A 14,474-nucleotide genomic window follows, 5' to 3' on the forward strand; every position below is an offset into this window, starting at 1 on the left:
AAGCCACACAAAACCAGTTGTGTTCGACACTAAAAAGGCCAACCACTGTCATTAGCAAACTAAATAAAGACTATGAAGGGTACCTCTAGCTGTAAAAGACCTTACTTTAAGGGTAGCAACATTAGAAGTTGACTCAGCATGTGCTAAGAAGGAGAGAGAGAAGATCAATGAAAATCTTGAGTGATATCATTAGCCAAGCTGAAGCAGGTATGTTAGATAAGGATAATACCATTGCAGAGAAGTTAGTAACTGATTGTAAGTTATACACAGATGTAGTAGAAAAGGCTATTTAGAAAAAAGAAAATGTAACAGTGAACAAAGTAAACATCAATCTACAAGCCACGGAAGATGAGATCCGCAATCTTTTAGAAGAAAATATTATCAGATCTCAAAATATGCATGTAAATAATACAAGGCTACAGTGAACAAACCACAACCTGTTGGTATTTATCCACAACTCCGATACCTGAACAATTACCAACCGTAATTACAGGTAACTACAACAACATAAATATGACTGAAAATGCCACTTTTCTACCAACTATTTTTGCAGACAAAGGTTTGCTGAGACATTGACAGTTTCCTACATTCACTACTGAAGGTAAAATAATGAATCTGGTAGTATTTATCAGTTCTTTTCGTCATGTATTTCCACGCAACTGGACGGAAGCAGAGAAAATCAGATGTGTTATGGGATCTATGCAAGGTGGCGTTCTTTTATGGCAACTGAAGTGGCCGAACATTGCAGCCGTTACATCCAATTTGAACGAGCTTTCCTCGACAAATACTGGTCTGAGGCAGTGCAAGAAAGACTTAGATGCAAGATTTTCAATCCTGCACCGTTCAGTGGCAAATACGATAGTCTGTATGGATACTTTGAAAAACACCTGAACAAGACACACTACTGGATGAAACCAATATCGCAGGTGTTAAAAATTTTGAAAAGTCGTTTACCATCGCACATTAGAGAAAAATTAGTCACAAAGCCGGAGCACGGCACTGAATATTTTCTGTCCGTGCTTGATTCTATCGACTTGATCTTTGAGGAAAGACCCGTACCCAATAGAGCAACAGATAATCAGGCCCAACAACAACATAGTTATGTAAACCAGTCAGTAAAATTTGGTGTAAACACACAGCAAGGATGGTATACACAACAACAAAGTTACATACCCAGAGGTAACAAGTACGGTATTGGGAATGGAAAGAACAAATGATTTAAAAGAAATTTTCAAAACAAGAGGGGTAATTTCAACGCATGAGCGAATTACAATCCACCATCACAAGGCCATTTGCCAAAAATGAACAGAAACAGTCAGCTGCAGCAGTGGCTGATGCGCGACAACAATGCCATGCCTTGCGCTGTACCCCAGCCAACGTTTGGGCAGCAAAATAATGTCACAGCAGCCCAGGCACAAATTGGCGAAGTACCCACACAGTGCAACTAACTGAAATTACTCCAAGTAATGAATTCAGTCACACTACACCGTCAGAAAACACCAACCGGTCATAGTTAACCCCAGGCTATTGACCTCTCAGGGGATGGGGGCATGCTTGTTCCAGATGCGAGAAGAAGAAGAAGAAGAAGAAGAAGAAGGTAAAGAAGTACTCAAGGTCATCAGTTTTGCTGGTTGCACATTATCAGAAGCTGAAAGATCTTACTCTGTGTCAGAATTGGAAAGTTTAGCTGTAATATGGACATTTAAAAAGTTTGAATATTTTTTGGGGGTAAGAATACTAAAGTTTACTGTGACCATCAGTCACTGTCATTTCTTTTAACATGTAAACTATTGCACCATAGATTACCTTGGTGGTGTCTATATTTACAAGAATTCAGTTTCGAGATATTTATATCAAAGGAAGTCGGAATGTTATTGCAGGCTCCTTGTCTAGGTTATCATGAGGTTTAGACAAATTTAATGAATTAACAGAGCAAGATGCAGAAATAAAAATGTTATTAATGCAAGATACAACACAACAGTCTGATTACCCTAAGTTTTGTAAGTAAATGAAAATTATACAACAGCAAGATTGTAGATAGAGTAAAGTCATGCAAAACCTTAAGCAAGATGAAGGTGGAAAGATTAATAAATGGTATGAGGAGTAAAAGGGCATTTTGTTTCACAGGAAACATGAAAAATCTGATCAATGGTGTGTGTGACACACTCATGAAGTATGGAGACATTGTGGAGTAGGCAAATGTATTGAAAAAATTGCAGCACTTTGTTATTTTACAAATTTGAGAAGGCGAGTCCTACAGGTATTAAGAAAATGTGCAATATGTCAAAAATCAAAACAGTCCAATGTGTCAAAATATACTGAGCTACACCCAATACTCACAAAAAAAACTCTAGATGTAGTATCACTGGACGTAGCTGGCTCATATCCAAGAAGTAGAGGATGAGTAAGATACATAGTAACACTATACGATATTTTCTCGAAACATATCAAAATGTATACCATTAAAAATGCAACAGCCACAAATATCAGGAAAAGAATTGAGGGAGACTATTTTAGAAGAGTAGGTAAACCAAAGGTACAACTAACTGATAATGCTTCATATTTTGTTGGGCAAAAGTGGAAACAATTTATGACCTCACAGGGCATAAAACGTGTATTAGTAAGCTTCTTTCACCCAGAAGCAAGTCTAGTATAACAAGTCTTTAAAGAATTTAACCAGTTTATTAGGACATACACCCCTCACAAACATACCCAGTGGGTAGAATACATAACTCCCTTCATGAAAGTTGTCAATAAACTTCCACATTCTTCAACAGCTTTCACACCTAATGAATTGATGTTCCGCACAAAACAATCGATGAGTGGGAGTTGCCCATACCAAAGGTACCCACTACAGAAATGACACTACAGGACAAAATTAAACAAGCTATGGCTACAATAGAAAACAGGGCCGAGTATATGAAGAAAATTTATAATAAACTGAAACATATTGCACATTTTTTGATGGGCAACACGTCCTCTTACGGACGCACTCCAAATCAACAAAATTTGGCAAACTGAATAAGAAGCGACAAACTCTATTCAGGACCATATGTAATTTCCGAAATGCCATATCCTTTGACATACAGATCAGTCTATCAGCAAACAGGGAGAGACAAGGGTCTCTACCCTGACAAGGATATAAAAGCTTTTATAGAATGATGAAGCTAAGCTAAGTAGCATTTTTTCTTTCTGTCATAAGATAATTGTACATTGTGTACATAACTCGAAATGTAATTTTTCTTCTGGGGTGTATTTTAAGATAAAGTAATGTGTATCGATATAAGTAATTCTTTTGATTTGCACACGAAGGCATAAAATTGACAGCAGTGAGAAGTAATACACCACTTCATGCGAAGCCAAAGAATAAATAAAATTAGCATCATCACTGAACCATGGACCTTGCCGTTGGTGGGGAGGCTTGCGTGCCTCAGCGATACAGATGGCCGTACCGTAGGTGCAACCACAACGGAGGGGTATCTGTTGAGAGGCCAGACAAACATGTGGTTCCTGAAGAGGGGCAGCAGCCTTTTCAGTAGTTGCAGGGGCAGCAGTCTGGATGATTGACTGATCTGGCCTTGTAACATTAACCAAAACAGCCTTGCTGTGCTGGTACTGCGAACGGCTGAAAGCAAGGGGAAACTACAGCTGTAATTTTTCCCGAGGACATGCAGCTCTACTGTATGATTAAATGATGATGGCGTCCTCTTGGGTAAAATATTCCGGAGGTAAAATAGTCCCCCATTCGGATCTCCGGGCGGGGACTACTCAGGAGGACGTCATTATCAGAAGAAAGAAAACTGGCGTTCTACGGATCGGAGCGTGGAATGTCAGATCACTTAATCGGGCAGGTAGGTTAGAAAATTTAAAAAGGGAGATGGATAGGTTAAAGTTAGATATAGTGGGAATTAGTGAAGTTCGGTGGCAGGAGGAACAAGACTTTTGGTCAGGTGATTACAGGGTTATAAATACAAAATCAAATAGGGGTAATGCAGGAGTAGGTTTAATAATGAATAAAAAAATAGGAGTGCGGGTTAGCTACTACAAACAGCATAGTGAACGCATTATTGTGGCCAAGATAGACACAAAGCCCATGCCTACTACAGTAGTACAAGTTTATATGCCAACTACCTCTGCAGATGATGAAGAAATAGATGAAATGTATGACGAGATAAAAGAAATTATTCAGGTAGTGAAAGGAGACGAAAATTTAATAGTCATGGGTGACTGGAATTCGTCAGTAGGAAAAGGGAGAGAAGGAAACATAGTAGGTGAATATGGATTGGGGGGAAGGAATGAAAGAGGAAGCCGCCTTGTAGAATTTTGCACAGAGCATAACTTAATCATAGCCAACACTTGGTTCAAGAATCATAAAAGAAGGTTGTATACCTGGAAGAATCCTGGAGATACTAGTAGGTATCAGATAGATTATATAATGGTAAGACAGAGATTTAGGAACCAGGTTTTAAATTGTAAGACATTTCCTGGGGCAGATGTAGATTCTGACCACAATCTATTGGTTATGAATTGCAGATTGAAACTGAAGAAACTGCAAAAAGGTGGGAATTTAAGGAGATGGGACCTGGATAAACTGAAAGAACCAGAGGTTGTAGCGAGTTTCAGGGAGAGCATTAGGGAACAATTGACAGGAATGGGGGAAAGAAATACAGTAGAAGAAGAATGGGTAGCTCTGAGGGATGAAGTGGTGAAGGCAGCAGACGATCAAGTAGGTAAAAAGACGCGGGCTAATAGAAATCCTTGGGTAACAGAAGAAATATTGAATTTAATTGATGAAAGGAGAAAATATAAAAATGCAGTAAATGAAGCAGGCAAAAAGGAATATAAACGTCTCAAAAATGAGATCGACAGGAAGTGCAAAATGGCTAAGCAGGGATGGCTAGAGGACAAATGTAAGGATGTAGAGGCTTGTCTCACTAGGGGTAAGATAGATACTGCCTACAGGAAAATTAAAGAGACCTTTGGAGAGAAGAGAACCACTTGTATGAATATCAAGAGCTCAGATGGCAACCCAGTTCTAAGCAAAGAAGGGAAAGCAGAAAGGTGGAAGGAGTATATAGAGGGTTTATACAAGGGTGATGTACTTGAGGACAATATTATGGAAATGGAAGAGGATGTAGATGAAGATGAAATGGGAGATAAGATACTGCGTGAAGAGTTTGACAGAGCACTGAAAGACCTGAGTCAAAACAAGGCCCCGGGAGTAGACAACATTCCATTAGAACTACTGATGGCCTCAGGACAGCCAGTCATGACAAAACTCTACCATCTGGTGAGCAAGATGTATGAGACAGGCGAAATACCCTCAGACTTTAAGAAGAATATAATAATTCCAATCCCAAAGAAAGCAGGTGTTGACAGATGTGAAAGTTACCGAACTATCAGTTTAATAAGTCACAGCTGCAAAATACTAACGCGAATTCTTTACAGACGAATGGAAAAACTGGTAGAAGCCGACCTCGGGGAAGATCAGTTTGGATTCCGTAGAAATGTTGGAACACGTGAGGCAATACTGACCTTACGACTTATCTCGGAAGAAAGATTAAGAAAAGGCAAACCTACGTTTCTAGCATTTGTAGACTTAGAGAAAGCTTTTGACAATGTTGACTGGAATACTCTCTTTCAAATTCTGAAGGTGGCAGGGGTAAAATACAGGGAGCGAAAGGCTATTTACAATTTGTACAGAAACCAGATGGCAGTTATAAGAGTCGAGGGGCATGAAAGGGAAGCAGTGGTTGGGAAAGGAGTGAGACAGGGTTGTAGCCTCTCCCCGATGTTATTCAATCTGTATATTGAGCAAGCAGTAAAGGAAACAAAAGAAAAATTCGGAGTAGGTATTAAAATTCATGGAGAAGAAGTAAAAACTTTGAGGTTCGCCGATGACATTGTAATTCTGTCAGAGACAGCAAAGGACTTGGAAGAGCAGTTGAATGGAATGGACAGTGTCTTGAAAGGAGGATATAAGATGAACATCAACAAAAGCAAAACGAGGATAATGGAATGTAGTCAAATTAAGTCGGGTGATGCTGAGGGAATTAGATTAGGAAATGAGACACTTAAAGTAGTAAAGGAGTTTTGCTATTTAGGGAGTAAAATAGCCGATGATGGTCGAAGTAGAGAGGATATAAAATGTAGACTGGCAATGGCAAGGAAAGCGTTTCTCAAGAAGAGAAATTTGTTAACATCGAATATAGATTTAGGTGTCAGGAAGTCGTTTCTGAAAGTATTTGTATGGAGTGTAGCCACGTATGGAAGTGAGACATGGACTATAACTAGTTTGGACAAGAAGAGAATAGAAGCTTTCGAAATGTGGTGCTACAGAAGAATGCTGAAGATAAGGTGGGTAGATCACGTAACTAATGAGGAGGTATTGAATAGGATTGGGGAGAAGAGAAGTTTGTGGCACAACTTGACTAGAAGAAGGGATCAGTTGGTAGGACATGTTCTGAGGCATCGAGGGATCACAAATTTAGCATTGGAGGGCAGCGTGGAGGGTAAAAATCGTAGAGGGAGACCAAGAGATCAATACACTAAGCAGATTCAGAAGGATGTAGGTTGCAGTAGGTACTGGGAGATGAAGAAGCTTGCACAGGATAGAGTAGCATGGAGAGCTGCATCAAACCAGTCTCAGGACTGAAGACCACAACAACAAACATCACTGCGTGGAAGAACAGAATTACGTTGGGAGTAGCAAGTACCAAATGAAGAAATGGGCCACACTTCGTTATTAGGATATTTATACAAAAGTCATAAGGCAATGAAAAATAAAAATACACATTGTCGCGGTATATCTCCATGACATTTATCAGCACCTATTCACTGTAGAGTGCACACAAACATTTAAGCTAGTGATTTTACAAAAACCAATTAATTTTTATTGTGTCACATAAAAGCTTGTATAATTACATTTCCAGGTATTCAAGAAAGATAAGTCTAAGAGATTAAAACTACTTCATATTTCACACTAAGCTGCACGTGAATTGAAGTAAGCAGCACTAACGCATGAAGAAACAATATGATACTACGTGACTGATTAATCAGTACACATTGTTTCCATGAAATAATAGTTCTTTGACAACTAGTCCATGATTGTATGAATAATATTTCCTCATAAATCCTTGCACCAGTAGATGAGTATTTCCTTTCTTCCCTCCCAAACAAATGAAGTGCCGTCAAGTGTAGTTATGCCAGTAATGCATAATGTTTTACTCCTGTTTCAAATGTTTTTCTGCCTGCTCTACCTAAGGAAGAAATGAGCTCCCATAAGTGATAAAAGCATGTCTATAAAACGAAGCATAAACATATCATACGCTTGTATTGTACCATAACAATGTGTTATGTAAATAATTTGTATATGTGATGTGAACAAAGATAAGTTAAAACTAACACACAACTGTAATAACAGAACCCAGTTAATGGAAAAATTTGACATTTTAAAACTTAATTTATGTTCATAATATAATCAATGGATGGTCTGTCAGCCATATGTATAAGCTATTGTGTTATGTATATTGTTGTAACTCATTATTTGTATGAATTTTCATTGGAAACCAAACTCCATGTGAAAGAATGAACTTTAAAGACAAGCAATTTATACAATGTTTTGGACGGCTATATGTGTCTTTCAACAAGGGGATGGTCATGTGTGTTGACATTAACATAAGTGTGTGACGAAATAAATTCTGAGTATCGTGCCTCACAATGCTTGATACATTAATAAGTGAACTATAGTTATTCGAGCCAGTACTTACCTCGTCGATGGATGCTGTTGGCCAGGGTTCTCTCCGCTGAAAATGTGAGTACAGTGGGTAATAATGACGCCCTGGGTGTAAAAATGGAGATCTTCGGCCACAGCGTTGGATTTTGAACAGTAAGTACGCATCCACTGCACCCAGAATGAAGACAAATGCTATGGCAATTCTTTAATATTTGGTACTCGGGTGAAAGTGTGACACTCAATGTGAAATCAACACTAAGAAAACGAGTGTGACGGTAGTATCTAACATGTTGACCTTTAGCGACTAGTTCTTAGCCGCCAAATCTGCCAGTCCACAAGCGCGAAACCCAGCAGTGAGGCAGAAACAAACTGAACATTATTGTCAGAACATTATTGTCAGCGCACTAAATTCAAATATGCAATGGACTATCATATTATGTATATAATCTTTTAATATCTTGTAGAACTCTAACATTCATAGGATAAGATGACATATCCATTCCATCAAATAAAAGAGAAGCCAACAAATAAAGGGCGTCGACCCCTATCGGCGAGTATTAATTTAAGTTATGCACATACAAAAACACTGTTTGTCTCCATACCATGTCAACATACAGTGTGGGGGCAATTGTGTAGGTACATGGTGAAAAATCCTGGTGACGTGGTAAAGTTAAAGGTTATTAAAAACCAAAAATTAAACATCGATTGACCATAAGAGTCAGCAAAGACATTAATTATGAGTGAGCGGTAAGGTGTGGACAAATGAAAAAAATCATCACTCATTTTTCTTGGTACATGATTTTGTTACTGACACTTTCTTATATAGAAGTGCTGTTAAGATGTGCTGCTCGGAGTATGATGGGCTACAAGTGTTTTGTATCATATATGTATTGAAATAAGAGAAGACTTGATATCAGTATTAAGTATTTTTTATTGAAGTGAAGTGGAACCAAGTAAGGAGGATATTCTTATTTTTGACAGCACTGGTGTCCTTAAAGTCGGCTGCCTGTACCTACAGTTGAAATGTAAGAGAGGAAGTCCGATTAGCCCAAATTCTTACATGCAGAACATTTCTAATAGTGCAATTGTAATATACTTTAAATTAATTTTTTTCCATTCACATATGTATACTTATTATTCTCTTTTTTTACTATAACACACTGTCACCCATGAACTATTTCGTCTTGAATTACTCTGAGAGGAGCTGTAGAACCACATCACATACCGCTACAAGGAGAAGATATGTCACAGCATGAAAGGACTTAACAAGCTTCACAGCCAAAGGAGCTGTTAGCGGAGTGCCTCTACATTCCTAATGAGCAGCTGTGAAGAATTTGTAGTGTCGAACTTCACCAAGGCCTATCATATTGGCTCACTGGCAGCCAGAAGAAACAAGAAGCATGCCAGCATAGCCATTGTATGGGGAAAAGTACACGTTACTTGCTGGTTCTTGGGTTCAACTAATAAAGATCTATTTAAACTGCATTTACAGCTGCCGACCAGTTCGGTTCCTGGCAGTGGGAATGGATTGATGGAGTCACGTGGACCACAACAGATTCTACAGAAAGTAAGTCCATTGGGCATCAAACATCAAAATTTGAGCATATATCAGAGAAACAAGTTTCTGATACTCCCTGCAAGGCTATAATCAATCTCATGGCAAAGAATCTGGATGAGGGTGCTGTTTCAGTTCTGATAAAAGTACTTAACTTTGCACTCACTCCTAAATCTGCACCTATCATAGACAATATCAGCGCAGGGGGACAGGAAAATGCATGACTTCGACTTGGAGCAGCTGAAGAAAAATATCATGAAACCTGTTGTGCTCTCAGTGAAACAAAACCTGTGAAACTGAACATCTCTAGCATAGAGAGAACAGCTATATGTGAACTAAATGAAGATACCGTGGTCTTCCTGGCTGAAAAAGATGAAGCAAATGTAGACCTGTCTCATCAGGATTACTTTACAAAGATGTGGGGATTCTAGAAGTCATAGCATACCAGAAGATCAACACTTATCGTACCAAGGGAGTGAAGAGAAAGACTTCTCAAAGAATCTGGATTGTGTAGGTGAAATTATTAAGAAGCTATGACAGAGAGCTCTGATTTCACAAACAATTTATCAACTTCCGAAGGTTCATAAAGATGGGGTGCATTTATGCCCATAGTTAGCAACATTGGTGCCCCATCGCACCCACCAAAAACCCAAAGGATATACTTAGCCCTCTTGTCCGAAGATGCTCATGTCATATTCATTACTCAGTGAATTTTGTTGGACGCCTTAAGAACTTCAAGCTTAAGGATACAGGCATCCTTGTGGGCTTTGACATTGCGTCTTTTTTTCACCAGAGTGACAGTAGATGAATATTTTTAACTTGTTGGCCAGAAGTTTGAAATAGAGACAACAACCATTCGATGATGGTTGCTACAAGCAGCTGAAAAGAGTAGCCTCGGTGCATCCACATGCACCACTTGTTGCAGTCATGTATATGGAACATTTTGAGGAGGGAGCCATGGAATTAGCCCAGTGAAAACCAACATGTTTTTCCAGGTATATCAATGACACCATCATATGGCCACATGGAAGAGACAAGCTGAATGGTTTCCTCATACATCTTAATTTCATACACCAGTGCATCAGTTTTACCATGGAAGTTGAAGTGCTTGGAGTGCTTCCCTCTATGGATGTCCTGATGAAGAGAAGAGTAGATGGCTCATTGGGCCACAGCATGTACCATAAGAAGTTTCACACCTATCTATATCTACATGGGGACAGCTGCCATTATCCAGCTCAGAGGTTCAAGGTGCTCAAACATTGGTGCATAGTGCTCACAACCTCTCCAAAAATGAGCCAAGCACTTGATAATCTGAGGGTAGTATTCCGGTAGAGCGCCTGCACGCAATGGATAATTCAGACTGCCATACATTGTACGCTGACTGAACAACCAGCAAAATGGAAGAGGGAGCTCAGGATGATGCAGTCATTGCATTTATTTCATTCTGTGGTACCTTGTCTGGAAACATAGGACGAAGTCTCCAGAAATACGAAGTGAAGACTGTCTTCTGCCCACCAGCTAAAACACAGGCACTGCTTGCTAGTATCAAGAACAACCTCAGGCTCTGGAAGTCCAGGTCCTGTCAGATACCCTGCTATCCTGATATGGCATATACAGAACAGACAGTGCGTAGTGTCGGGAGATCATTGCCGAGAATACCAGGCAGCAGTAGCCAAACAAGTTGACAGTTCCAGAATATTGCCTATTGGAATAACACTGGGTAGATTACAACCATACTAAGGTCCCAACACAGATGTCTAACTTCAGGGAGTGTGTCATTACATAATCTATTGAGAGTCAAGTAAGTGAACTGCTGATCAAAGGTGATAGTGGCTACACCCATAGTGGGAGCTGGTAATCTGCGTTTAGTTCGATTAAGAGAAGGAAGGAGATAAATCCACTGACTGACTTTGGAGACGAGCAGAACAGCAGCAGAGATGCTGCCAGCACAAGTCTATTGGCACAAGCTGCAGACAAAGTGATGTTTTAATGAGAGGATGGGAGTAATTGTTGGATGTCAAAGCACTACGCTAGCTCCTAAGGAGTCAGTTTGTCATTGCACCTGATGATGGCAACATGGTCGCTTACCAAAATATTGTGCCCATTGCACACTGACATTTGGCCGCCCACCAGTGAACTATTTTGTTGCATGTGCTATTTGATTATCAGATATGCCTGGATCTGCCCACTCCCTGGGAGATGGAATACTGTTATTTCTTTTTATGTATCTTACATCAGTTATAAAAATTCCTCATCTGTCCTCCATGAATTACTGTTCCTCATACTGTATCCAACATTAAATCAGTTTTACTTACCGTATTGGCACCAAAAGCTACTTCTGTTAAGTAAACTCTTTTGCCAACTTGTTTTTAGACTTTTTTGTATTCTGTGCTGGATTTTCTTTTTAATCTTCATATATTTTTGTTTAATACACGGCCTCTACCCTCATCTTACTTTCCATTTTTGGAACCAACGTTCTTGTCTCCTCTTCCCCTCTTGATAAATTCTGTGCAAACTGTCTCCACTTGCAATTTATTGTTATCCCAGTTTCCATCCACTCCCCAGACTTTTCTATTAGAAAGACCTGTAGTTCTGCAGCCTGTGTTGAAACATTCCTATATTTCACAGCGTTTATGAATTTCTTGTATTTCTCCCAACATAGCATTTTGCGGTTATAATTTTACATTGCACACTTCTGTATTCTCTTGGCCCCAAATGTAAGTGAAGTTGTTAAGTACCAGCCTTTTTATAATGAACATAATTGATAGCAGCACAGTGATTGCATGCAGTGCTAACTCATTTTAGCACTTGTTAACTTCTACCACTTCAGTGATCATGGATATTTTTTTAATTTTTGTTATTTTGTGTCACTTCTGTTGTCTGTCAGTGGATGACACCATCTGAGGCAGTGGAATTTTGTTTGTTAATTCTTCTTCTTTTATTTCTTGTTGTACACATTTATTGTCAAATAAAGTTTTTTTTCTTGAAATATTTATAAATGTGGTGCCTGATGAGTTTATTCATTTGTCTATATAATTCAGAGATGTTGGGGTTCCCTGCCTGACTTAGAATAAAGATGTTATGTCTAGATGTACTTTGTGTTTTTAGGGTACTCTATGGACACCATCCAAAATGGTTGCAAGGCTAGGGGAAGAAATTAATAACCCTGATTCTGTATATTACTGGGCAGCCAAAAACAAGATTCCAGTATTTAGCCCAGCTCTAACTGATGGAAGCCTCGGTGATATGATGTATTTCCATTCGTATAAGAATCCTGGACTTGTCTTGGATATCATTCAAGGTACCATTACACAAATGAGGAAGTTAAGCATGACTGCATTGACTTACAATATTGGCATGTAGAAGACTTTCCTCCTCTCAGCTCATGATGTCTGGATTTTTCTATTTTCTGTCAACCTGGCTAGTATCCCACCCGTAAACAGACCTCTTGTTTGTATGGAATATGTTCATAATATTACTTGAGATGACAAAACTATGTGATGCACACTTGGTAAAAATTAAATTTTTTATCTGAGTTATAATTGGAAAATCTTTTGAACTGGCAACATTTGGAGCAGGGCTGAAGTAAAAAAGAGTAAATACTGTCACTCTAGCTTTTGAAACTATGTACAAAATTCATTAATCAGGAAAATAGTGAATCTATAACTTAGTATGTTTGTTTTCAGTTTAATTTCTAACTTTATTTTATGTATTTCAAACACTCCACCATTTTTAAATATGAAATGCTACTTACAGATTTTGTTGTGTAACTGTCACAGAATAAAAGCTTGTATTTTTAGCAAACTAAGCCTTTAACTGATGAGTTATAAGAAAACAATGCCTTATCTATTATAATCTTCTTATTACCTTAGTATGAGGTTAGAATGTGGGACTAAAGAAGCAATATACAGTGTAAAACAACATTTCCATGTTCACACAACCCTATTTTTCAAATTTTATTTCCCCCTCAAAAATATATATTTTAATATTAACCTGTCTTTTTGCTTGATGCAGATCTTCGCCGGCTGAACACAATGGCAGTTAAGGCTGCTAACACTGGAATGATCATAATAGGAGGTGGTGTTATTAAACATCACATCTGTAATGCTAATTTGATGGTAAGTCATATAAAGTGCATCAAAGTAGATTGTGTGAAAAGGAATGAGAGAATCCATTTACTAATTCCAGAATGAGATTTTCACTCTGCAGCAGAGTGTGCGCTGATATGAAACTTCCTAGCAGATTAAAACTGTGTGCACCGACCGAGACTCGAACTCGGGATCTTTGCCTTTCGCGGGCAAGTGCTCTACCATCTGAGCTACCGAAGCTTCGGTAGCTCAGATGGTAGAGCACTTGCCCGCGAAAGGCAAAGATCCCGAGTTCGAGTCTCGGTCGGTGCACACAGTTTTAATCTGCTAGGAAGTTTCATTTACTAATTGTTAAAATAAAAATTGTCAACTTCATTACATTATTGTTGGCCTACTGTGTATAGTATGTTTGCATTAGGCAGTCACAAATTGGAAGGCAAGTAAAAAAGAACACCATGTATAAAGCAATTCTTTATGCTGAAAAATGTGGTAACAGAAGGGCAGGATAAGAGTTCATGGGAACTGAGTGTAACGTTTGCTTATGGAAGAAACAGAATTGGCAGTATTTATAATTAGTATTATTAGGAAGAAATTCACTGGCTCCCACAAAGGAAAACATCCTGACATCGAAGTAAAAGTTTCGGAATTCATCCATGAAAGGACGAAGAAGGGGGAACCTGTAACTAGTGACATAAGAAACAAAACAAAGAGCTGGCTACTGTTCTTAATATACTGACACACGAGATTAAAGCTAGCCTAGGAAATGTTGATTCCTCTACGACACTGTACAACAGTATGCCAAAAGCTTCCTCAGAATTTTGCAAAAAAAGAAATTCAGTTGTATGTCATCACATTTCGACAAGAGAAGAATTTTTCGATGGGCCAATTAGGCAACACAGATGAGATGCCAGTTTGGTTCGATATGTCACATAATTACACAGTTGATGAGAAGGGAACAAAGGAAGTTACCATCAAAACATCAGAGTGTGAAAAAACAGTGCATAACTATAATGCTGGGAATCACAGCATGTGGGAACACACATCCACCTTACTTAAACTTCAAACAGAAAAGAAGCCCCACAACCCCTAAAAATGA

General features: G+C 38.7%; 1 protein-coding gene across 1 annotated transcript in view; it reads left to right on the forward strand.

Moving 5' to 3' along the window:
* LOC126188225 (probable deoxyhypusine synthase) overlaps positions 1–14,474 on the forward strand; it is a 69,273-nt gene that overhangs the window by 25,589 nt on the left and 29,210 nt on the right. The window contains exons 6-7 of the mRNA XM_049929777.1: positions 12,399–12,591; positions 13,305–13,408. Of these exons, the coding sequence (XP_049785734.1) occupies positions 12,399–12,591; positions 13,305–13,408 (297 nt within the window). The remainder of the gene's footprint in view (positions 1–12,398; positions 12,592–13,304; positions 13,409–14,474) is intronic.

This window comes from Schistocerca cancellata, chromosome 5 (assembly GCF_023864275.1).
Source record: "Schistocerca cancellata isolate TAMUIC-IGC-003103 chromosome 5, iqSchCanc2.1, whole genome shotgun sequence".
Lineage (NCBI taxonomy): Eukaryota > Metazoa > Arthropoda > Insecta > Orthoptera > Acrididae > Schistocerca > Schistocerca cancellata.